The sequence below is a fragment of the Trichechus manatus genome, unplaced genomic scaffold (genome assembly GCF_000243295.1).
Source record: "Trichechus manatus latirostris isolate Lorelei unplaced genomic scaffold, TriManLat1.0 scaffold00061, whole genome shotgun sequence".
Taxonomy (NCBI): Eukaryota; Metazoa; Chordata; class Mammalia; order Sirenia; family Trichechidae; genus Trichechus; species Trichechus manatus.
In genome coordinates, this window is record NW_004443997.1 from 7,616,596 (window position 1) to 7,640,666 (window position 24,071).

Genomic DNA, 24,071 nt, shown 5'->3' on the forward strand with positions numbered 1-24,071 from the left:
AAGCCTTCATCTAAAGTGAGAATAGCAGCACAATTGGAAGAGCGTAGTCGATGTCACTGAACTGTGCATGTAGAAATCTTTGAAATGGTGTTACTTTGGCTATGTATATTTTCACCAAAAAAAAACGTCGAGAAGGGAGAGGGTTGACATGTAGTGGGGTTGTTAACCAATGTCATAAAACAACATGTGTACTACTGTTTCATGAGAAACTATTTGTTCGGTAAGCCTTCACCTGAAGTACAATAAAAAAAAGAAAGGAAAAAAAAAAAGTCAAGGTATTGGAAAATACCTAAATAACAAAGATGGGGTAGAAATAAAACTTAAACGTCACCTGTCACAAAGGTCTGTTACAGACAACATTGAACTGTGGAAGGCTATTCAATCAATAATCACGGGTTATATTTTCCTTCAGATGTGCTTAGAACCCAAACCCCATCACATTCAACTGGCTTAGAAGTGACCATGAGGAGTAAAGAATGCGACCTGGTCTGCTATAGTCTCTGAGAAGAGGTCTGGGACTTCAGCATCTGGCCACCTCCCAAATCTCCCCGCTGTGGGATCACCAAATGGTGGTGGGCTTAAATGTCCACCATTGATCCCATTTGTTCCTGGAGGAAAGCATGCTTCCCAAAACAGCCGACTTCAAACCTGATTCCCAACCCGTTGCCGTCGAGTCGATTCCAACTCATAGTGACCTTATAGGACAGAGTAGAACTGCCTCACACGGTTTCCAAGGCTGTAATCTTTACGGAAGAAGACTGCCACATCTTTTTCCCGTGGAGCATCTGGTGGGTTCAAACCAGTGCTCTTTCTATTAGCAGCTGAATGCTTAACCACTGTGCCACCAGAGATCTCTCCTGATTCCCAGGTCCTTCCTAAACCAGTGTCTCTGGGACCTCCAGGCGACTCTCATGCCCCAAACAATGGTCTTGGGGAACCACTGTCCCTGGATATTGTGACCCTAATACTCCACAGCATCTTTTCTCCTTTTCAAAATGGGTGATTGAGAGCTTGACCTAACTAACACCATGATGAACCTGTAAATTTTTTTCTGCCTGCCTTCTCCTTTCCGCATACCTGTTAATGAATTTGTTTTGCTCTGTCCACCCAACTGTGACTTACAACCCTCACAAGGAGATTAGAGCCCAGATGTCCAGTCTGTAAATCTTTAGCATGATAAGGAGATGTCTGGCATGTATCTCTTTAGCCTGATAAGGAGTCTCTTGTAATTATCTTGTAATGTGTAACTCATTCGGCCACCTGTGGGCAATGTGCCAAAAGACACTTCTAACTTTTGTAAAAATCATATATAAGCTCTAGTGTAAAACTGCCTTTTGGGACTCCATAAAGACAGCCTGCATTGCTGCCGGACTCCCCGTTGGTGTCACCTCCTAAATAAACTTTGTCTTTCTGACTTGGAGTACATTTCACTGGCTTGACTGCTCTAGGGCATGGATACTAATTGGACTACAATATCAAATCTGTTCAATTACTTGAAGTCTCCGAAAAAATAAGTCCTCCGAAATTAAACGTGTTCATTTGGTTTCTGAATGAAACCAAAAAGTATGACAATTTTAACATATGAATTTACTTTTTAATTTTTAAAAACTAATAAAATAGGAGAAAAGAATTCAAAATACATTTAGATATAAAAAAAATGTTAAAAGTAATAACCTGTTTAAAAAAAACCCATTGCTGTCGAGTCGATTCCAACTCATAGGGACCCTACAGGACAGAGTAGAGCTGTCCCATACGGTTTCCAAGCAGCAGCTCGTGGATTTGAACTGCTGATCTTTCAGCGAGCAGCTGAGCTCTTGTGAAATTGCACATTATCACTTTTCTGCCAATTAACTGCTTTTTGCAAGCTGTATTTCATCTCTGCAGAAAAATACTTTAAACAGCTTCAGAGAACAAGCCTCAAATGTCAAGTTGGCTTTATTACTTTATTACTAATAGAAATTCTGATCTCGGAATCCCTATAATTAAACTCTTAAAGCTTTGCCCCTACTATTAAACCCAAGGAACTAGAATTACCACTACTGTTTCTAAAAGAAAGCCATTTCTTCAGAAGGTGGGTCAAAAAGTGGGGTATGGAGGGGGAAAATTAATTTAATTTTGTATCTTACTGGGAATCCTGATATTAACATTTCAATTCCCAAAAAATGAATCCCATGTTTTATCCATAGAACTTCAAGAAGGACCAATTCTAGTTGAAAATACTCATTGCTTTAACAGTCTTTTATGGCAAATGAAAGGTAGAGGGTTAAATTCACTTGAGCAAGCAGGTGACTTCATTTTTGATTCACATTAGCAGTTCCAGCTTAAAAGCGAGGAGACAAAAACAGCCCACCAGCAGTGCCAGGAAGTTAATTTAAAACATCAGCGACTTTCACAGTATTTTCTGAGAGGGGTCATTAGTCCAAATCAAAATGTGAGGAAAGCAGGCAGCATGATAGGAAATGCCTGAAGAGCCGTATAGGACCAAGGCAAAGGGAAGATGTTTATCTTTCAAAATTAAATGTAGCTTGATAAGTGTTCATGCCAAGATGGGAAGCCTGAACCACATTCATTTTGCTGAAGTCATTTAAAACTCAGTGAAACATGTCTGGCCAGAAACACTGTTTCACCAAATCACTCTACACCACTGGAAAGAGCGTAAAGCCATCCGCTGACCTCTCAGCCAGAGGCTATGACTACTGAAAAAGAAAAAAGTGAAAGCCTCCAAAATGACAGGGATACAAAAGCCAGACCACAAGAGCCTGTTGTGACAGGAGAGGACGGGTTCTGAACGCGCCAGAGTGTCAGCCAGGACTCACAGAAACACCTTCCAATTGTCATCAGAGAAAGAAGGGACCCACCTTCCAACAAACGCTTTAAGAAATCTGATTGCCAGGGCCAAAGAAGAAAAACACAGAAAATACTGAAGAAAACAAATTATGCTTTCAAAATATACTTAACAGTAGAACAGGAAAGTTAAAATTCATAGAAAAAGCAAAATGCTTCCGGAACACTTATTTCAAAAAATCTCTGCTGCCAATTTGAGAAGGATGGTGAAAATTCCTTCAAAACGTTTAGGAGTTCCGAACACATCCAACCTGACCACTTCCTCTGCTGACACTATGAACATTAGTTACTGTGGATCCTTTCTTTAAAAAAAAAAAGAACTCTATTTTACTGCATTTTCACCCTCAAGACATGTCTCATAAAGTCTAAGGATTAAGCCTGGAAAGAGGAAGATCCGCAGCCACACAATTACAAAATGAACATCATTTGAAATATCACATGGCTTTAAGACTCACAGATTCATAAAAATGTTAGTGATAAGTCTCATCATTTTCGAAGTAGTTCTTATGTGTGGGCTTGATCTTTAAAGGTTATTTGGTTTTCATTATTAGAGACATTTTTCATCTTATTTTGCCCCTCAGTGTGTTGAGCTGTTAGGCCCTGCCACCTAGTGGCGACATGTCCTGATAAGCAATGTTAGGATACAGCACTGATTGACCTTTCTACAGAATGCCAAAGAATGGCCAAATCAGAGGGGCAGAGGTCACTAAGGTTAGGCTCACAGATGGCGCAAGCCTTCACTATCTAACAGATAACCAATTCACTGTAAGCTAATAGGTGGAACTGATTTATTTCAATAATTACTAGACCTATAAGCATGTTTGCCATCTTCAAGAGTATAGTGCTAACACAACACTGGGTAGTTTTCTTCTTTAACAAACCTCAGAATATTCAAAATATCCATTACCCTAATTTTGAAACTTTTGGTTGAATAAAGATACTGAAACTCAAAGGATCATGATATGGTCATTATAAATGATAATTACAGAGATCATACAGTAACCCAGAAACACATTCTCAATATAACCAAGTAAAAGGCAGGACACAAACATGTGTCCACTGTGACTTAAACTGAGGAACAGTACGCCTGCGTGGACCAAGAACAGAAAGAAACATAGCAGGATTAAAAGAGCTGTGAAAAGGTGGCGGACCCAGGGTGATTTAACACTGAGCAGAATGCCTAATACAGAGCAAACAATAAATATTTGTTGAATGAATAAATGCATGAGCTTTTAAGGCTCTTTCATACTGTTATGCCATTTTCTTTCCAATGAAATATGTTGGTGGTCTGAAGGCTTCAGTCTTCAATCAAAACTAGTCATGTTTTAGGATACAGTCATCGGGATGCTGCGTGGTAGAAAAAGGCACCATGGCCCAATAAGAAAACATCTAGAAACATCTTAGAAATTCACAGTGCACACTAACATATGACAGGACCCAAAGACTCCTACAATGAAGAAATTCACTTACCTTAATGTGAGCAACCCCCAAACTTACTTGACCATGAACTCCTTTTTTCTGCAGAACACCTATTAACTTCAGGACACGGGGCAGATTTAGAAAAGGCAGAAGGGGTGTGTGCTTCAGGTCCCAGTCTATGAGGGCACCACAAAAGATGGGTGCCTGCAAATTCTGGAGCAATGCCAGCAACAAAGAGCTAGAGGGGGGCCACTTACCCGTTTTGGGGAAACGCTGCTTTCAGAGACCTAACACTGATATTGATCAAATAACTCCTAATACATTTTTAAACGTTATTCTGTTTATGGGTCTATGTGAGTGAAGCGGCAGTCATGCTCTGAAATAACAACTATAGATAGCTCCAGCCCTCTTTCCAAATGGTTCTTTGGACATGCTTACGAGTAGCCCGTGTTTTTCCAGAACGTACCATCTTTTATCATAGTACAGTTTGCCGTCTTCTATCCGAGCTTCAAATCTCTGGGCTGGAGACTCTGCAGGTGTGGCAGGCAAGTGTTCAGGAGAGGATGGGGATGCTGGAGGAACCAGAGAGGTATTTAATGTGCGAGTCCACCAGCTAACATGTTTTAACTGAAACACTATCAGGAGGTGGGAATAATCATGATCGTCAGCACAAGCCCTTAACAGTTGTAACAAAAGAGAATTAAACATATTCTTATATATCTAACTTGATTCTCAAAACAACCCTTTGAGGTAGGCATGGCACCGATTAATCTCCCTGAGCAGAGGAGAAAGCTGAGGCCCAGGAAGGTTAAAGGATTTGTGCAACGTCACTTATGGTAGGACTAAAACCCTGGTGACCACCAGAAGCCCAAAGGGCAACTGTTACATAAATCTTTTCAAACTTACAAAAATGAAATCATTTCTAGAAATATTTATTACTAAGTAGGGCAGGCTATTTGGCATGTACAGAGTCAAGCTAATACTGGTGCTAATAACTATGGTGCGTTCAAACGGCCTAAATTCACAAACTTACTCACGTAACCTCCCCCCACCATGTCTTCAATAGCTCAGGACAATCATGTGGGCCACACCTTGGTGGCCCTCAGGAGGAAATTATCTAGAGAAAAAAGAATCTTGTTTCTCTTCCACAAGACTCACTGAGTTAATGGGATGTGTGAGTAATCACAGTGCTAAAAAAAAAAGAAAAAAAAAATACCAGTTCAGAACTGTACTTCGCAACCTTGCGTTGACCCTCAAGTGCTGCTCTGGAAGGAACATCGCAAGCACTGAGCCAGTGTCTCCCGTAAGCCCTGACTCGAGGCTGCCTGCGTCGTCCCTTACCAGACCCAGGCCACGAAAAGCCGCTGTGACAGTAATGCCCAGCACTTAACTCCAGAAGGCGAAGAACACTAAAAAATCCTTCTAGTTTCAGTCTTAAAAATGGACGAGTACCCGAATCTTACGTCTGATGCCTACACAGGAAACCCTCACCAGCCAATCAATCAAATGTCTCTTACAATAAATCCTAAGGAAATGACAAAAATAACTTGAGCACAGTGGGGTTAAAAAAAAAAAAAAAGGCCGGGGGAGGGGTGCACTTTAAGGTCCCTTTCATTTGCCATGAAGACCACTCTTGGGCAAATGATGAGCATGTCACTTGTGAAAATTGCAACGATTTCCTGACAGGTATTTGCATGCTTTTCCAACAACGTGATAAAAAGACCGCACAAGTGCCAGTAACATCATGCACTTACCTGGTCTCTTGGGTGACTTAAGCTGTAGGAAAAACAACAACAAAAAATCTTAGAGAAGATCATTTCAGATGCAACTTAAGGTGTCAGAGGTATCATAATGATTTAACAAGTGACATGAAAACAAAGTGAAGCAGAAAACCACGTCGCACCTAAGCTTTCCAGTAAATTAAAAAATTCAACTCTACCTTATTTAACGTCCTCAGATCCTCCATGATCTGTTCATCTGTTAACAAATAGTTTAGCTGGGGTGCTGAGAGTTAAAGGAACATATCCAAAAAGTGTGGTTTCCAAACAAACAGAAATTGACAAAAACAGAACCAGTACTTCAGAATTGAGGAAGTGTGACTATGTTAAATGATGTTTTTACAAAAACAGTTTGCTTCTTGTAAGTTTATGGTTCTCCCACTGTAAGTGCGGTACCCAAGAATTCATATCCCCCATCTTACACGATGAGAAAGTGGAATGAGATTCATTAGGTAATCACAATAATAGATAGAGCACAGGGAACTGTAAAATAATTTCATCCTAAATTTCTAAGGCGCTTTGTTCCAAAGATCTGAAGATGGTCACACGCATGTGTGGTTAATCATCCCTAACGACCCAGAATCCTCATGGGTGAAGGTGCAGGGACCTGAAGTTAGGCCCTTGCCTGTTGCTATTAGGTGCCGTCCAGTGGCAGACAAATAACCAAACCATCTTGGGCAAACAGCTGTTATGTCCTCTGGAGGGACAGAAATACCTCCCCCATATCCTGTCCCTGTTGCCATTTTCATGATTAAAGGGCTTCTTTATGTCTGACTCAAATCTCATTTGCTTTAAAATAGGCACAGTTTGCAATCCACTAGTTCAGGGATATAGATGACTGAGGTATATAATGGGAGATAACTGTCCTCTTTTCACAGGTGGAAAAATTAAGGCACGTGACGTTTTTCACTGCCCGAATCCCGAAGTGAGTGTTAAAACCAGGCTGAACTGCCAACCCCAAGTACCTTTCCAAGTAACTAGCCTCCATAAATCCCTCCCACTAAAAGCAGTAGCAATTGAGGACTCCAATAATAAAATGGCCTACACCACCTCATGGGATAAATATTTCACATATGCTTTCTAATTAAGTACCAGTTTTCTGCAGGACAAAGCCATGTATATTCTATCAAGTGGATAAGCAAAGATTCAGTAAGATACAACAGTCTTAAGGGAAAGTGATTTGAGCTTGATGCAAATGGATATCAGGAGCAGGTTTCCTTCTCTTGTCTGGGATGGGGACAGGATCATTTGGTCGCCTCCGCAACTTTCTGGTCATGATGGGTTTTACTTCCATTGAATCTGTGGCAAGAATCGAATGGGTAGATCAATCCAACTCCCACTTGAATATTAGTAAGAATTTCTATCATCCTAAGAATATCTGTTCCATAGCCACCCAATCAGACTGTTCTACTGGGAATGTTTGGTCCACAGACGGCCCAGGCCTGATGCCCACGTCAGTCTTAGGAGGGAGTCTGTCTTAGAAGATTCGGCTGAACGACTTGGGTGCTTGCCCCTGAGAATGCAGCCTCCAGTCTAACCTAATAGCTGCTGCCAGTATCTCCCCAGCACCCTCAGAAACTAGGGGATTTTCCTCCTCTTCCCTCAAATTGCCATCAATTCTAACTCATAGCAACCCTACAGTACACAGTAGAACTGCCCCATAGGGTTTCCAAGCAGCAGCTGGTGGATTCGAACTGCCAACCTTTCGGTTAGCAGCCGTTGTTCTTGGAGCCCTGGTGGTGCAGTGGTTAAACGTTTGACTGCTAACCAAAAGGTCAGCAGTTTGAATCCACCAGCTGCTCCTTGGAAACCCTATGGGGCAGTTCTACTTTGTCCTATAGAGTTGCTGTGAGTCAGAACGAACTCAACAGGAAAGGGTTTGGTTTTTGGTTTTTAGGACCATCTCAACTGACCAATTCCTGCTGTTCCCACAGAGGGCGGGTCAACTTAAGCCCGTGGTATAAAAGGCTTTCAGTGGTTGCTTTGGTGACAGTACTTTTACATTAGGTCTTCGTTTACAAACTTGAACTCTTTCTTTTTTTCTTCTACTTTATAGTCTTTTTGTAGCCACTTGAATATCAAGAATGATATAATGAAGGCCCATAATAAAGGCCTCTTTCATCCTTGTTGACTTCTCCACAGTCTGACACTGACACTGATACCCACGCCTGAAAATCGCTCCTCCCCTGGCTGCTGCCACACAAAGCTCTCCTGACCTGCCTCTTTGGGGTTCTTTTTGCCAGCCTGCACCTCAAATACTGGTGATCTCTGGGGTCCAGTTGACCTCAGCCTGTATCCCAGTCAATCCCAGCTCACCAAGGCCAGCTCCACCCACCCTTCTGAATGGCAATTTGTACCTGACAACAACACCCCTCTGCATGTTCCAAACGGACTCATTCCTCCTGATTTGCCTCCCAAGTCTGCCTCTTCTCCTATGTCTCAGGGGCATCACATCAACCCATTCTTCCAAGCTAGAACAAAAGCTATCATCTGTGACCCGCGTTCCTTCACCCTGGCATCCAATTCACCAGATAATGTCAGTTCTGCCTTCTAACTACTCTCAATCCCATCCCCTCATCATTTTATTAAACTACCCCAGTGGACTTCAATAGTCCCTCTGACCCGAGTCTCCTACCATATCCAGTCCATCCTCCCCACCCTCAGAGTGAGCTTCCTAAAATACAAATCGGATTTTGCATAGCACACCTCTTATTAAGCATTTCTGTGACTCACCAGTCTCCTTAGTATAAAGGCCAAAGTCCTCAGAATGATGCACGGGGCCCCACACAATCTAGGCCAAGCCTCATTTCTGGCCTTCCTCACTTCTCCTTCACTTACACTTACCCTGCATGTGAGCTTTCAGCTTTCTGTAGCTCAAAAATGCCATACTTTTTCTTATGCCTCCAAGTTTTTGTACAAGCTGTCCCTTCTACTGAGCCTCCTTTTTCTGCCTGGCAAACTCCTACACAGCATCCTTGGAGAGAAGGCTCAACTCTCTCCCTTCTGTGACAGTTTGCACGGGAGAGTCACTCCACTTTTCAAGGAGCCAGAGCATTTGTACAAACCCCTGCCAAACCAATCACCACCCTGTGCTGGATGCTTCCCCCACTAGAGTCCTGAATTCCACCACAGCACAGACTCTGTCCCCATCCCAGCACTTAGCAATGGTTCTCACACACCGTAGGAGCTTCACAAAGTCTTCTGCAGAATGACTAGACAAGGTCAAGTCTAACTATGAGACAGTTATTTTGTGATTATTCAAACCACAAGCAGAACAGACAGGATAGCTTTAGGGAATTCAAATGTAGTCCATCTAGTATAGCAATGCACAGGAGCTTCGAGTATATGATACACATGTGTACAAACTCAATACCAATGAGCAACAACAAAGGGGTGCCTAGTGCGAAGGGGAGAGGTAAGAATCAAGGTCAGGTCTTCAGAGGCCAAATCACATAGGAATGAATGAACGCACCAATCTCTGTTAGGCCAAAGTTGCCCACAATGCAGGGACAGCATTTAAAGAGTGAATCAATCGAGCCTTCCTTTTCTGTACCCTCAATCACATGAAACAGCCTAGGTTCCTCATCAGCAGCAATAAAATATGTCCTGGAGACAACCCCACTCCACCCAAAATCCAGACCACTTCTTCCATTCTCCCTCCACAGATACTTGTGTGGGACCTCTTCTCCTTGCCTTGACTTCAACATCTGTGGGAAACGTACTGCTCCTGCATGAGTACAACCACACATCCCTCAAGACCAGGAGGAACAAGCCTGCCAAATCTTTGTCTTTATTTAGGAGGCCTCTATCTCAACACCACCTTATGCTTTATAACTATCAGACATAAGCTCCTTGATACAGACCTTACCTTTTAGCTTAATTTTGTGAATTGCTTAGTACGTGTATCCATGGTATTTGTTACGTAAGTCAATAGCAAGGTGGTATAATGGGGTGGTTACTGGAACGTGTTCTGAGTTAGACGATCAAATTCTGGCTTAAGCACTAACTCACTGAGGGGCTTTGAGCAAATGGCTTCGCTTCCGTGAGCCTACTTTGCTATCTGTAAAATGGGGATAATGACACGCAAGTCCAATCCCCAAGTGCTTACTCCATATGCCAGCCACTCTTCTAAGCACTCATTCAATCTTCACATCAACCCTCCAGAGTAGGTTCTACCACGTCCTTGCCATCGAACTGAGTGAGTGACAGGGCTGGGATTCATCCCCGGTCTGTTAGCCTGCAAAGGTAGCACAATTATTCTTATATAAATCCTGGCTCGATCGATGTAAGGGCTCAGGAAACAGGGCTTCTGTTTTGGTATTATAATTCCTCAGGGCTCCAGCTATGAACCCACTCTCTTATAAAGGAAACCCCCAGGCTTTACTAAGGTCATGAGTAGCTTCCGCAGGGGCCTGAGGGTTACATGATACTCCTAGTGAGGCAAGAACTTCTGAAAGAAAATTAAGCGGCAGTTAGTGGGCTGTTAGAAGAAAAGAAGGCTGCCTGAAGACAGGAAGAGGAAAAGATAAAGTTCTCCACACATTAAAGCTCGTTATGTTCTCTTTGACGGTCTCTGACTCCAGAGACCTCTGCATCAACTCTGGTGAACCTCACTACTCAGAGGGTGGTCTGTGGACCAGAAGCATCACCACCACTGGGAGCTGGTCAGAAATGCAGATTCTCAGGCTCCATCCCAGACTTCCTGAAACAGAATCTGCATTTTATCAACACCCCCAGTGACTCATAGACACATGAGAGTTTGACAAGCACTGACCTAACACTCATTCTAGGCTCTCACCTGCGCTACACCTTTCCACCTGCACAGCCCAGTTCTCCTAAGTTCCTCAAAAGAGGCCTGGGTAGTGAAGAATACATCCTACTAAGTCCCAGGGAGGTTTGTAAATGCTTTATATTCAGACAGAGCAGGTCACCAGATACACCATTTCCAATGGGTTACTAGACCAAGTTTCTTTTCAGCCTCTTATTCCATTTTGTTTTTAAAGAGATCTTCATGCTGAACCAGAAAAGGAGGTTTCATGAAATATCTTTTCTGGGCAGAGCTAAACCTGTTGCCATTGAGTTCATTCTGACTCATAGCGACCCTATAGGAGAGGGTAGGACTGCCCCATAGGGTCTTCAAGGCTGTAACCTTTACGGGAGCAGACTGCCACATCTTTCTCCCTGAGCGGCTGGTGGGTTCAAGCTGCTCACCTTCCAGTTAGCAGGCGAGCACTTAACCACTGCGCCTACCACCAGGGCTCCTTGGCAGAGCTGAGCAACAGTGATATTGGGCCACACACAAAGGTGAAATAAGTCACTCAATTAGAGGAATGAAATCAGGCCTTTAATCCAAAACCATATCAGCACCATCTGTGGAAATGCTAATTATCCTTCTAGCTCCAGTGCCTTCTCTTTCCACGGTCTCCCGTTACCTTGGCAGCGCTTTCCATACCAACAGTACCAAATGGCTGGAGGAAGGAAGTCAGTACCTTTAATGACTAGCTCTAACCACTTCTGTAATCTATTTTATTGCGTTACAAATGATTTCCCTGCATTTATTTGTCTTTTCCACCCTGTCAGGCTCAGCATCGAGTCACCAAGGATGCTTCCAGCCCCAATTAAGATGCTGGCTGTAAAACTGCCTGGCCAAACAATGACTCTCGCTCCTCAGTAAGGTGACTGCCAAATCCGAGGTAAGGTGATGATACCGTTCCCTGCAGATGGAAAGGGAGCAGCAATAAATTGACAATATTTCCCACTCATCTAATGAAGGTTCACGGACATCTGGTGGCTCTAGCAGAGCGCTGAGGCATCAATGCAAGCCACAGCTACCATCAGAGAAATTGCTGTGCAGGTCAGCAAACAGACAGGCAGACTGGTGGCGGACAAGGCACCACAGTGCTATCAGTCATCAAAAAAGCATTTCAACAAGAAGACGACGGTGCTGTCTGTAGACACAATTTTAGCATCCATTCTCACAAAAACCCTTTCTGAGCTGCTTTCAGAGGCCTTTAAGGAACTCATTCCTTTTGCCAAGTCTTTCAATGAGGAAGCTATCAGAGAGCTTTTTTCAAATGGCCCAACCCACGCCTCCATCTCAACCACATTCTCACTGGTGTATCATGGGGACTGGAGCCAGAAGTGTATGTCATCTGAAGGACAAGTTGGTGCACAGTACCAGAAATATACAGGGTAGGACACCCCTCTTAACTATTGCTTTTAGTTTCAAAGTCAGCCCCAAGGACTGTAAAAGCACTGCATTTCCTATGGAACCCTGCTAACATGAGACAGGCCAGGGCCCCAGGACCTTTGAACGTGATTATAAAAGTAAAACGTGGGGGCATGTAGAGGTTATAAAAGTTAAATTTTGGGGCAAGCCAGTTATATTTCCAAGTGATAAACTCACCGATGACTTGCCCTGCAGTACCTGCTAGTGGAAATTTTGCCAAGTTCCCAACCAGCTAATTCAAGCCAATTTCTGCTCTGTATCCTTCTAGAATACATATGGCAATAGAAGAGTCAGCCCATATTGCTTCTCCTTTAAAGTTGCCTACAACCCGCCAAGTGCCCCATGTGGCTTACTAACTCCTAGAAAAGACTGGCTCTCAGTCTAATGCTACCTTACTACCTTCAGAGGAAAAGTTAAGTTTAGCTACACCTGTTGGAATTGTATCAACTCTTTCTGAAACGTTCACAGTAATGCCTCGGGGGAAAGGGATCTAATAGCAGAGATGATACAGCCAAAAGCCTTTGTTCTCGCATCTAGGTCAATGGAAGACAATGTCTTTTGTGTAATTTAGGCACACAGGGGAAAAAAAAAAAAAATGCCCATCCCAAACAGACTCGGGCAATTCAGGAACATCACCACGACACGACTGCAGGTGACCCAGGAATTAAGCATAATCCAAAACATGCTATTACTAGTAAAGGTCTACCAGTTACTAAAAATGTAGAGGGCACTCCACTAGGCACTCATATTTCTAATCACAATCCTGTGAGGTAGGGTATCATTAGCCCCATTTTGTAGAGGGTAAACAGGCTCAGACAGATTAGCGGCTTGACTAACGGCACACAGCCAATACAAGGTGGAGCCGGGAGTCTGATCGGTAATGTCAAAGCCCGCTCTCACTTTGTTCAGCTACCACAAGGTGTTGAGGACCAAGACATCAGACAGAAGGAGAAGTGGAGCGCCCGCCCATAGGGCCCCCCTCAGGCCTGCCAGGACCTGGTTCCTGGTGCTGTCATACCTCCAGTCAGTTCCATCGTAAGCTTTTCATTTTCAATCATCTTTTTCTTTTCTTCTAGCTCAGCAATCAGGTTCTCTTTCAGTTCAATCTTTTTGTCTTCAAATTCTTTCACCGCTGCCTTCTTTTCTTTAATGTAATTTCTTTCCACTTGTTCAGTCTGAGCAAAAGAGAAGCATAGGCTAGGGGTACAAGAAAGGCCCCAAGGGCCAGGCTCCAACTAGAAGCCTGGCTCTTGCATTCAAGGGTGAAGGAAAAGACCTTTGCTGAACACAGGAGAAATACAGTTTCACTCACAAACACATCTGCAGGGACAGGGTGGCTGGGAGCAAGTGTCCAACAAACATATAAAATCGAGCCGCAAGACTTTTGCATATTTCTAAGAGCACACCTCACTCACCACTCAGGTATTCCTTCTTGCCCAGATCTTAGATTTTATGACTTTTATGGTAAAACAGAACTTAAGTTTCTCAAAGATGGTAAAATAGTAAATTCCAATTGAAATGTCTACATTCAAAACTAATTACAAGATACTGAGGCAAGATGGCACGAGTTACCATTATTCTTGGTTTATAACTTTTCTAAATACTTAGAGTAAGATAAAGAGCAAGGAGCCCTGGCAGTTCAATGGTTAAGTGCTTGGCTGCTAACCAAAAAGTTGGCAGTTCAAACCCCTTCCACGATCTGCACGAGAAAAGACCTGGTGATCTGCCCCCTTAAAGATTACAGACAGAAAACCCTATAGGGCAGACCTACTCTGTACTATAGGGTCACTATGAGTCGGAAGTGACTCGATGGCAATGGGAAAATAGACCATTTATTAGGTGCCTGAACCCCGCAGCACTCAAATACTGAAACTATACAAAAATAAAAATTGCATTAAGCATCCACTTTTTAAACTGCACCATTGGAGTAAGTGAAGAACAGGCGGGCTCACGGTGGGCTATGGACGTGGATCATGTGGTCCTCCAGGCTGTGAGCAACTACATGCTATGAACTGAGTTCAGTACTAAGATGGTTTCTAATAACACGGCTCTGATAAACCATGGTCTTCTCAAAAAGTACCCCCCACTCCCACCACACACTAGCTACCCCAGGAGGAGGACACCCTTCCAGGTTTAGGCACCAATCTCTGTATCCCTAGCACTGGGACTGGCACTTAGATGTTTGCTGAATAAAAAGAAAAATTTAAAAAAACAGTCTTTCCTACTGGCCCAGAGAATTTCAACTGTAAAACTGAATTGTTCAGCGACTAGGCTGCCTCTAGGGTCAATATATCAAATGACTAAACCAAAAAAAAAAAAAAAAAAACAAAACACCTGCTGCTGTCAAGTCAATTCCATCCCAGAGTGACCCTAGAGGACTGAGCAGAACTGCCAAATAGGGTTTCCAAGGAGCAGGTGGTAGATTCGAACTGCCGACCTTTTGGTTAGCAGCCATATCACTTAACCCCTGAGCCACCAGGGCTCCATCAAATGACTAGGCCATTGTAATTCAGACATACTCCCAAACGTCTTTAAAAATCAACAAGAAAAAGCAGTGACAGGTTAGTATTCCTTAATCCCCAGGATAAGCAGAGGTTGCCCAACCAACAAATGAAGAGATGTAGTTTCTGAACTGAGACCACATGCCCTCTCATTAAACAGAACAGTGGCGAAGGCTTCCAGTTGGGGGCTTCTAAACTCTCTATTTGGTGCTAGGAGGAAACACCACTGTTTCGGCAGAGCAAGAGTGCGGTCTCAAAAAAAGCCTGCAAATCCAGAAGATCCATGTACTTACCTCCAGCTGGAGGAAGAGTTCTGAAAGAGATAAAACGTGCAATTAGACTCGCTAGGCTATGTCACCTTTCTAGACAGTGATACTAGGATTCATTTAGAAGCAGTAACTGCTTTCTGAAAGTCCGGTTACACAAAGCAAATGTTTTCATCAGGAAAGTGTTGACATACATGAAGGGGAAGGAAGCAAGAAGTGCTCATGTCTAGTTAAAATCCGGCCCTGTAACAGAACCAGCTCTGGCAGTTCGGCCCAAGGGCAAAAACAAACAACAGGAACCAAACTATCCTCGCAGGATGAAAATAAAAACTATCCCTTCTTTCACTCAGTCCATACCCTCCAAAAGTCCCAACAGACCCACCCAGAAAGGGCAGTATGGGTCAGGAAGAAGCGATGCCATTGCTCCTGAAGCAGAGTCGATACCGATGTTGTATAAAGGGCTCTGTGGTGAGGAGGGATGCTCCCCAAGAATCCCGAGCACAGAGGTTTGAGTGCCTTCTGAGGCTTGACTCTCGGGCCGCCAAGCCTCTGCTCGAGCAAGTACCTCACCCAGCACTGTGCTCTCGACTCTCTGATCACATTTCCCAGGTGCAGATTGAATGCAGCCTCCTCCCTAAAGCCTTTCCTGACTATCCATCATTTCTCGACCTTCTCAGACACCTCCGAGTCTCCAGCCAGCAGTATGCAACAGCGTATGAAGCACCTACCGGGTGCCAGGTAATTAGTACTGAAACTGCTGACTTAGCATCTCCCCCACCACTAGGATATAAGCCTCCTTCAAACCTAAAGAGCCCTAGTGATGCAGTGGTTAAGCGCTTGGCTGCTAACCAAAAGGTTGGCGGTTCAAATCCACCAGCTGCTCCATGGGAGAAAGATGTGGCAGTCTGCTTCTGTAAAGATTTCAGCCTTGGAAACCCTACGGGGCGGTACTATTCTGTCTGATAGGGTCACTATGAGTCAGAATCAACTTCACAACAATGCGTTTTTTCTACAAATACAGTACTTAGGACATTAATAGGTCCATGGTTCCTAATTTTTTATGGGTGACAGTAGGGCTACTGCATGAGGTCCACAAAGACTGCCGGGAACTGTACAACTCCAGGGGGCGCTGCTCCCGTTTTACCACAGTCCATTTGCAAACCTGATCAATCCTACAGGCCTATTCCCGAGAAAAATGCAAATACGCACATTCACAAAAAGCATTTCAGAGAATTTCAAGAGTTCCGGGGCCTCCCAGATTAAGAGCTCAGATGCTCGATTAACAACTGATGAATGTGAAGATAAACTGGGGAAAGGGACAAAGTACTCGTTATTTTCTAGCCTCCTGAGGGCCTAGGGTATGATGAGTCTGTCTGACCACTCAACACTGGGACTCGCTGGGCACAAGAGGCCAAGTGCACCCCAACCAACATGCTCTCACCTACGACTGCCTCCAACTCATGCCAGGCACGAACTGGCCAGGCTTCTCAAGTCCTGCAGTCCTGCACATCCCACAAGAATCACACCTGTCCCAACAAGTCAAACCGACAATTAGCACTTAGAGTTGGCGGTGGTTGTTTTAGCTAAAGCACCCAGACACCAGACAAAATCCAAGCAGGTGGATATAGCTCTGTACAGAATGTGCTTTGTAAAGCCCCAGAGCTGACTGATTTAGGAGCTCTTCTGCACTTTTTCCTGGGGGGAAGAAGCATTTATGAATGAACGTGTAAGGACAGGATTGAGAACCTAGGAGATTAAGAGAAACAATTCAGTACCCAGTCGGCAGTTCTATCTTAAGAAAATTGGAAGTTATTGTGTGTTTCTTAAAAAAAGAAAAAAGAAAAATTGGCCCACATCGATTTTCATTCTTTATTTATATCTTAAACCAATTCTGTGAGGTCTTATTCCCATCTAGAGATGGGGAGACTGAAGCTTCAAGAGGTTAAATAACCTACTTAAAGGTATAGGCTCAAAGTGATGGAGGCAGGTCCTTCCATTATGCTGCCATCTCGTTAGCATCTCCCTTTCCCGCTAAGGCAACTCCAGGAAGAGGGCTGAGGGTTTTAAGGATGTCCCAAGGAGGAACCTTAGGAGCTTGGAGTAGAGTGAGGGTAAGAGTAGGGGCAGGCCAGAGATGGATGGACAGAGGGCTAATGGCTGTAGCTCCACTTTCCCCGTGCCCCCACACCCTTCTGCTCCTATATGCTGGTATACACTGGACATCTATTCACTGTCGGGAGAGAAGGAAGGATTCTATCAATACAAAGCAGGAAAGTCAGCAGATCACAGAGTGAGAGGACAGCAGCATGGAGTGGCACCTAGATCACATTTTAAAAGCCATAGTACTTCCAACACTACAGAAATCACTCTGCTGATACTCAAAATGCTAGTTAACGCTACTTAACATTTAACATGTACACAAGATTTCCTGTACACACAGGGATCCATGTAGCACACTTTCAACATTTGTCACGTTACAAGAAATTTCTGCATGATTTTTTTATTTAGCTCATATTGTTCCTTAACGTTACATGTGCCTTTATCTTCTGTCAGTGAAACAGGGAGTTTCTTAAAGGCCAGGACTATGTACTTTATCTTGCCCACCACTTAGATATAGCAGATGTTCAAAAAGTCTTTGTTGAATGAGTACATTTACTGGGCACAACAGACCAAAAGCATGCTCTTTTTCTCCAAATGTTTATAATAAAATACTTGGGGTAACTACAAAGGAGATTCTTCCTCTCATCCTCTCAGAGCACAGAATACCAGAAAAAGCACATTTAAAAAGGGAGTGAAACAATCTACAATCCTTTTCCAGGTCAGCACCTCTGACTGCCCATGAAGTCAGCCATGCAGATGTGAGAGAGAAGGTGCTAGACTACTCTTAGGGCATCGGGAGCATAACCTGACCATCAAGAGCCACCTCCAATGCCCTTGACTACTGGGTCGTTCTTTGGCAAATGGAAAAAAAAGATGGAACCAGTTTTACAGCACTGGAGGTCTCTCTTCCCTGATATCCTCCCCCAATAAGATATTTAGGATCTGTTTTGGAGAATAGCTCTTATGGACATGTTACACTAATGATCAACAAAAGGAGGAAAATTAGAAAATGATTCATTCCCACTTAAGATGTAGCCTTACCTGCATTTCGTATCCTCTCTCTGTACTGCTGATCTAGTTTTTTCATTCTCTTCTGATATTCCTGTAACGAACCTGATTTTGAGCATTTACAAAAGAAAAAGAAAAAGTTACTTTCAAGATCAACCTGCTCTGTATTTTGTTTCCTAAAATTATTTTCCAGCACCAACAGTGACTGTTTCAGTGATATCAGAGGTAAACACAAACCAAGGATAGCCACATCCAAGCAGAAGTAAGGAGACTCTGCTTCTCAACCAAGAATGCACAGAGAAGCCACCTGGTGTCTACTTGAGGTCTACCCCAATCGACTGGATTAAGACTCTCCAGCAAAGGGCAGAGGTAAGGGGGTGCAGGCACCCCAAATGACTTTGACAGTAAGTGTAAGAGCCATTGGCCGAGCAGCCATCTAAGATACGACAATTGGTCTCTACTCGTCAGAAACGAAAGAGAAAGAAAGAAACCAAGGTTCTCATGGAAGAAATTAGTCTACTGAGCTAACAGTCTACATGAGTCACAGCCTCATCTACCCTGAGACCAGCAGAATAACATGGTGCCCGGCTACTACTACTGACCATTCTGATCAGGGCCATAATACGTGGGCCCTGATAGAATGGGAGAAAAATGCAGAACAGAACTCAAATTCTTAAAAAGGCCAGACTTACTGGACCAGTTGAAACTAGAGGACTCCCTGAGACCATCACCCTGAAATACTCTTTAAACCCTGAACCAAAACTACGCCAAGGTCACCATTCAGCGAAATAAAAGACTGGCACACAAAATAAAGGCTATTCTCCATGAGAACAGTGCTCCATTAAAAACTATCTACATGAGACCAAAAGGTCAACAACTACTCTAAAGCAAAGATGAAAAGGTGGCAGGGAAACTGGAGCACTGGAAATGGAACCAGAACACAATTAAAGAGACTGCTGATACACTGTGAAAAATGTAACTAATGTCACTGAACAATTGTGTGGCAGTTATCAAAGAGGAACCTAATTTGCCCTGTAAACTTTCACCAAAAGCATAATAAAATATTATTAAAAAAAAAAAATGCGAAGAACAAAAAAAGGGCCACTGGCCCTACTTAACTTTTAAGGTATACATCGTATATGCACAGGTTTCCCCTGCTATCCAGAAGTAGAGCATACCTATGAAACCTTTTTAAACCAAAATGGCATAAAGCAAAGAAACAATTATGGGAAAATTTTTTGAGTGTTCCTAGACCCAAAAAATACCTTAGAACACATCTTGCTAACTGATGCACAAAATAAACTGAGATAAAGCACAGATGCTCACAGACACGGTTCACAGCTATGAGGGCTTGATGCTGAGTGTGGTTCCCGGGGAAGGAGCTTGGCGACGCCACTCGCACTACTTGGGGTGCGCGCTGCCTCTTTAATGGCTTGCTGCAAAACAAACGCTGAACGCTATTTCTGCTTTTCACCCTTTTCCATAAAAGCGAAAATACTCTTTGGATTTCTTTGGTTGGTGAAAACAGGTACTAACATAGGTTTTTCGTAAAGGCGAAGTGGTGTAAAGTGAACTTTCAAAAAGCAGGGGATACCTTAACCTAAATTTACAACCCCAGTCTAAGAAAACAGGAGCATATCACCATTCTCTGCTACAGCTGGGTCAACAACCTCCCTTTCCTGGTAAAAGCTCACTCTCCCTCAGTAAGGTCTAGGTCATCACTGTCCAGGTGAATGTTCTGCAATGGTAGAAATGTTCTATATATCTACACTGTCCAACATGGTAGCCACTAGTCACACGTGGCTATTGAGCACTTGAAACGTGGCTAGTACCGCTTGAGGAACTGAACTATTAATTTTGTTCAATTTAAATTTAAATAGCCACATGTGGCTGGTGGCTATACTGGTATAGATTCTTACCAAACCTCTACTAATTGCATAGCTCTTACCAAAAGCAGCTTAATCATGAGGGTCCCAATTTGTGAGGGAAATGTTTACTGATCATAAGCTTTAGTAGGTGTTATGGACTGAATTGTGCTCCCCCCAAAAATACGTGTTGGAATCCAACCTCTTCTACCTGTGGACATAATCCCGTTTGAAATAAGGTTTTGTTATGTAAATTAGATCACAGCAGAGTTGGGTAGGTTGAATCTAATCACTTTTAAGTTTACAAAGAGTAGATTAAGCACAGAGGTACGCACACACGAGGGAAGACAGATGTCATGAGAGCCAAGGAAACAAGGAATGCCTAGGACTACCTATAAGGAAGGAATCGACACAACAGAGACCCTGATTTGGGCTTCGAGCCTCCAGAACTGTGAGAATATAAACTCTGTTCTTTAAAGCCACCCACTTGTGGTATTTCTGCTATAGCAGCGCTAGCTAACTGAGACAACAGGACATTAATGGCATTTTTTTCAAAATCCCTCATTCAACCACACCACACAGGCCTTACAGGCTTCCCACAGTGGACTGTTATTTCTTTTATTAAAAATATTTTCATTTTCATTGAAAGAAGGACAAAACAACAACAACAAGAGGTGTGTGACTACAACTCATGGGAACATTTTTCACTATTAAGCGAGATCAACTTAAGATGGACTGGCCCAAGGGAGTTGCGTATCCAAAGCAATAGAAGTACCTAATGGAAAAACAAGGAGTTCTGGTGGCACAGTGGTTAAGCATTCGGCTGCTAACCAAAAGGTCAGCTGTTTGAACCCACCAGCTGCTCCACGGAAAATGTGGCAGTCTGTTTCCATAAAGATTACAGCCTTGGAAACCCTATAGGGGCAGTTCTACTCTGTCCTATAAGGTTGCCATGAGTGAGAATCGACTTGAAGACAATGACTTTTTTGGTTAATGGAGAAACAGTTTCACTGACAAGAGGACCCCACAATATGAAGCCAAAGAGCAGGTGACAGCAGTTTGCCATCCTGGAGCACGCATGATGTGCCTCACTCTGCACCAGACACTCCCCACCCATAACCCCATCTACTCTTGACGTTCATTTCACAGATTAGAAAACAGATTAAGCAAGAGAAAGTTGACAAGCCCATGGTCACGTGAGAAAGTGGTGGAGTTGGTAGTCCAACCCGTCACAGGACTCGATTATTCCCATGCTGAACCACCACTGGGAACAAACACCACTGGATAAGACACGATCCACTCTCAATTTATCAAGCCAAGAAAAAAAAAAAACCAGTGTGGATCATCTACAGTTCATTAATATTCAGTTTAGAAAGAATCACAAAACTTTATTTATTCCTTGGTAACCATCACCTTCCTAAAAATGTCTAGCTTAGCACAGTGGTTTCCAATTCAGGCTCTATCTAGAGAATGCCCCAAGTGAGATTTAATCTGAAGAAAGAATTTGGTTCTTATTTAAAAGAAAAAAAAGATTGAAAAATGACCACTTTACTGACAGTAGAAGACACTAAGTATACTGAAGAGCTGAAAACAGGCAGACCCACCTCTAAGTCACTTCCAGAGACGAATTTCACAGATTCCAAGGGTTTGTAATATTGAGAGATATGCTGAGAAACGAAAGATCAAATCACATACCAACCTTCCTGCAGTTGCTGCAACTGTCTCTTGAGAGAAGCCAGTTTGTCCTGATACATCCTGTAGGAAAAGAACAGCCACACTGAAAAGACAAAAGCATTCAAGACTCGATTCCAAAAACACCCGCACACACGGATTACCTGGGTTGGTCTGGGAGTGTCATGAATGCCCTTTAGGAGAGAAAGAACGACTAAAGTCTGCTAGCTGATTTAAAATGTACTGGTAGCTAAAGAAGGAGCCCTGGTGGTGCAGTGGTTACAAAAGGTCGGCAGATCAAACCCACCAGCTGCTCCGCAGGAGAAAGATGTGGCAGTCTGCTCCCATAAAGATTACAGCCTTGGAAACCCTGTGGGGCAGATCTATTCTATCCTACAGGGTTGCTATGAGTCAGAATCAACGACTTGATAACAATGGGTTTTCGTTTGGTAGCTAAAGTGATCAAAAATGGACAAGGATTCTGTGCTTTTCAATCATCATTCAAGGTTGTAGATTCTTCTTTGTTACCCCACCTTTAGAGAATCAGTCTAAAATCTTCTAATCTGGAGACAAAACAGATTTTGGTAAATAAGTAACAAACAGTTATGCAAGAACATACAAAGAAAAACTGAAACCATGATGCCATTTTCTTCTGGATTCAGAAAAACAGCTAACACACCAAAAATGCAAAAATAGCATAAACACAGGTTTTATATGAAATGGACAATTAGATTACAAATTCAAAAGGAGTAAGGTTATGCTTTCAGCACGTTTTTCTAGAAAACCTGTGTTTTATTGACTAGTAAAGGCATTCGACTGTGTGGATCATAACAAATTATGGATAACATTTAAAAGAATGGGAATTCCGTAACACTTAATTGTGCTCATGAGGAACCTGTACATAGATTAAGAGGCAGTTGTTCCAATGGAACAAGGGGATACCGCATGATTTAAAGAAGCAAAGGTGTGCATCAGGGTTACATCCTTTCACCATAGCTATTCAAACTGTATGCTGAGCAAATAATCTGAGAAGCTGGACTATATGAAGAAGAACAGGGCATCAGGACTGGAGGAAGACTTCTTAACAAACTCCATTATGCAGATGACAAAACCTTGCTTGCTGAAAGTGAAGAGGACTTGAAGCACTTACTGATGAAGATCAAAGACCACAGCCTTCAGTATGGATTACACCTCAACATAAAGAAAACAAAAATCCTCACAACTGGACCAATAAGCAACATCATGATAAATGGAGAAAAGACTGAAGTTGTCAAGGATTTCATTTTACTTGGATCCACGATCAACACCCACGGAAGCAGCAGTAAAGAAATCAAAAGACTCTGCATTCAGCAAATCTGCTGCGAAAGACCTCTTTATAAAGTGTTGAAAAACTTTATAAAGTGCTGGCACAGAATACTGAATATACCATGGACTGCCAGAAGAAAGAACATATCTGTCTTGGAAGAAGTACAACCAGAATGCTCCTTAGATGCAAGGATGGCTAGACTACATCTTAAGTACTTTGGACATGTTATCAAGAGGGATCAGTCCCTGGAGAAAGACATCACGTTTGGTAAAGTAGCGGTCAGTGAAAAAGAGGAAGACCCTCAACAAGACAGACTCACACAGTGGCTGCAACAATGCACTCAAGCATAGCAACGATTGTAAGCATGGCGCAGGACCGGGCAGTGTTTCATTCTGTAGTACACAGGGTCGCTGTCGGTCAGAACCAACTAGACAGCACCTAACAACGACGACAACGTTTTTCCATACAGTTATCATAGCTGTGTAAGTGCTAAGTTAATAAATCTTCATGTCATTTTTAAAGGCACTACACTTTTAGGATCAGGGAAATAACAGTAACTCGGAAAACAAAAATTAAAATGCAGGATTTATTTGCAGCCCCAGCTGGGTAAGAACACACAGCACACAGAAAGCAAAAGAACCTGGCATGATATTTTTTCCCTTGCACCCAATGGATTACAGGTAATTACACAGTCCGGTAAATCTGCCTGAATGAAGACTCCACACGTAAATCACATTTCAGCAATACTTTTGCTTCCACCTGAAACAGTCCCATTTCACAGCAACAAAAATAGGATTTGCCACCTGAACAAAAAACATTGCCTAACATAACAATCACAATAGCCTTTTCATTGCTCAGAAAACGGCTGCAAATACAAGTAAAAGGTTACAACCCAACTCTCTATGAGGTGAAGAGAGAGTGGGCTAGGACAGAGAATTACACAGGAGGGCTGATTCTTTTAGGGAGAATTTTGATGTACTCCTTTTTTTTTTTTTTATTGTACTTCAGGTGAAGGCTTACAGAACAAATAGTTTCTCATGAAACAGTAGTACACATATTATTTTATGACACTGGTTAACAACCC

General features: G+C 42.9%; 1 protein-coding gene across 3 annotated transcripts in view; it reads right to left on the minus strand.

The window, feature by feature from the left end:
* The window catches only part of SUDS3 (SDS3 homolog, SIN3A corepressor complex component), a 46,710-nt gene that overhangs the window by 9,866 nt on the left and 12,773 nt on the right, over positions 1 to 24,071 (minus strand). For all 3 annotated transcript variants that reach the window (XR_002824525.1, XM_004379030.2, XM_023733755.1), the window contains exons 3-10: positions 21,710 to 21,765; positions 18,179 to 18,250; positions 15,065 to 15,084; positions 13,289 to 13,445; positions 7,245 to 7,340; positions 6,203 to 6,264; positions 6,018 to 6,039; positions 4,730 to 4,835 (exon numbers count right to left, since the gene is read on the minus strand). Coding sequence is in view for 2 of the 3 variants with exons in the window: in XM_004379030.2 (XP_004379087.1) it covers positions 4,730 to 4,835; positions 6,018 to 6,039; positions 6,203 to 6,264; positions 7,245 to 7,340; positions 13,289 to 13,445; positions 15,065 to 15,084; positions 18,179 to 18,250; positions 21,710 to 21,765 (591 nt within the window). In the remaining variant the exon portion in view is untranslated. The remainder of the gene's footprint in view (positions 1 to 4,729; positions 4,836 to 6,017; positions 6,040 to 6,202; positions 6,265 to 7,244; positions 7,341 to 13,288; positions 13,446 to 15,064; positions 15,085 to 18,178; positions 18,251 to 21,709; positions 21,766 to 24,071) is intronic.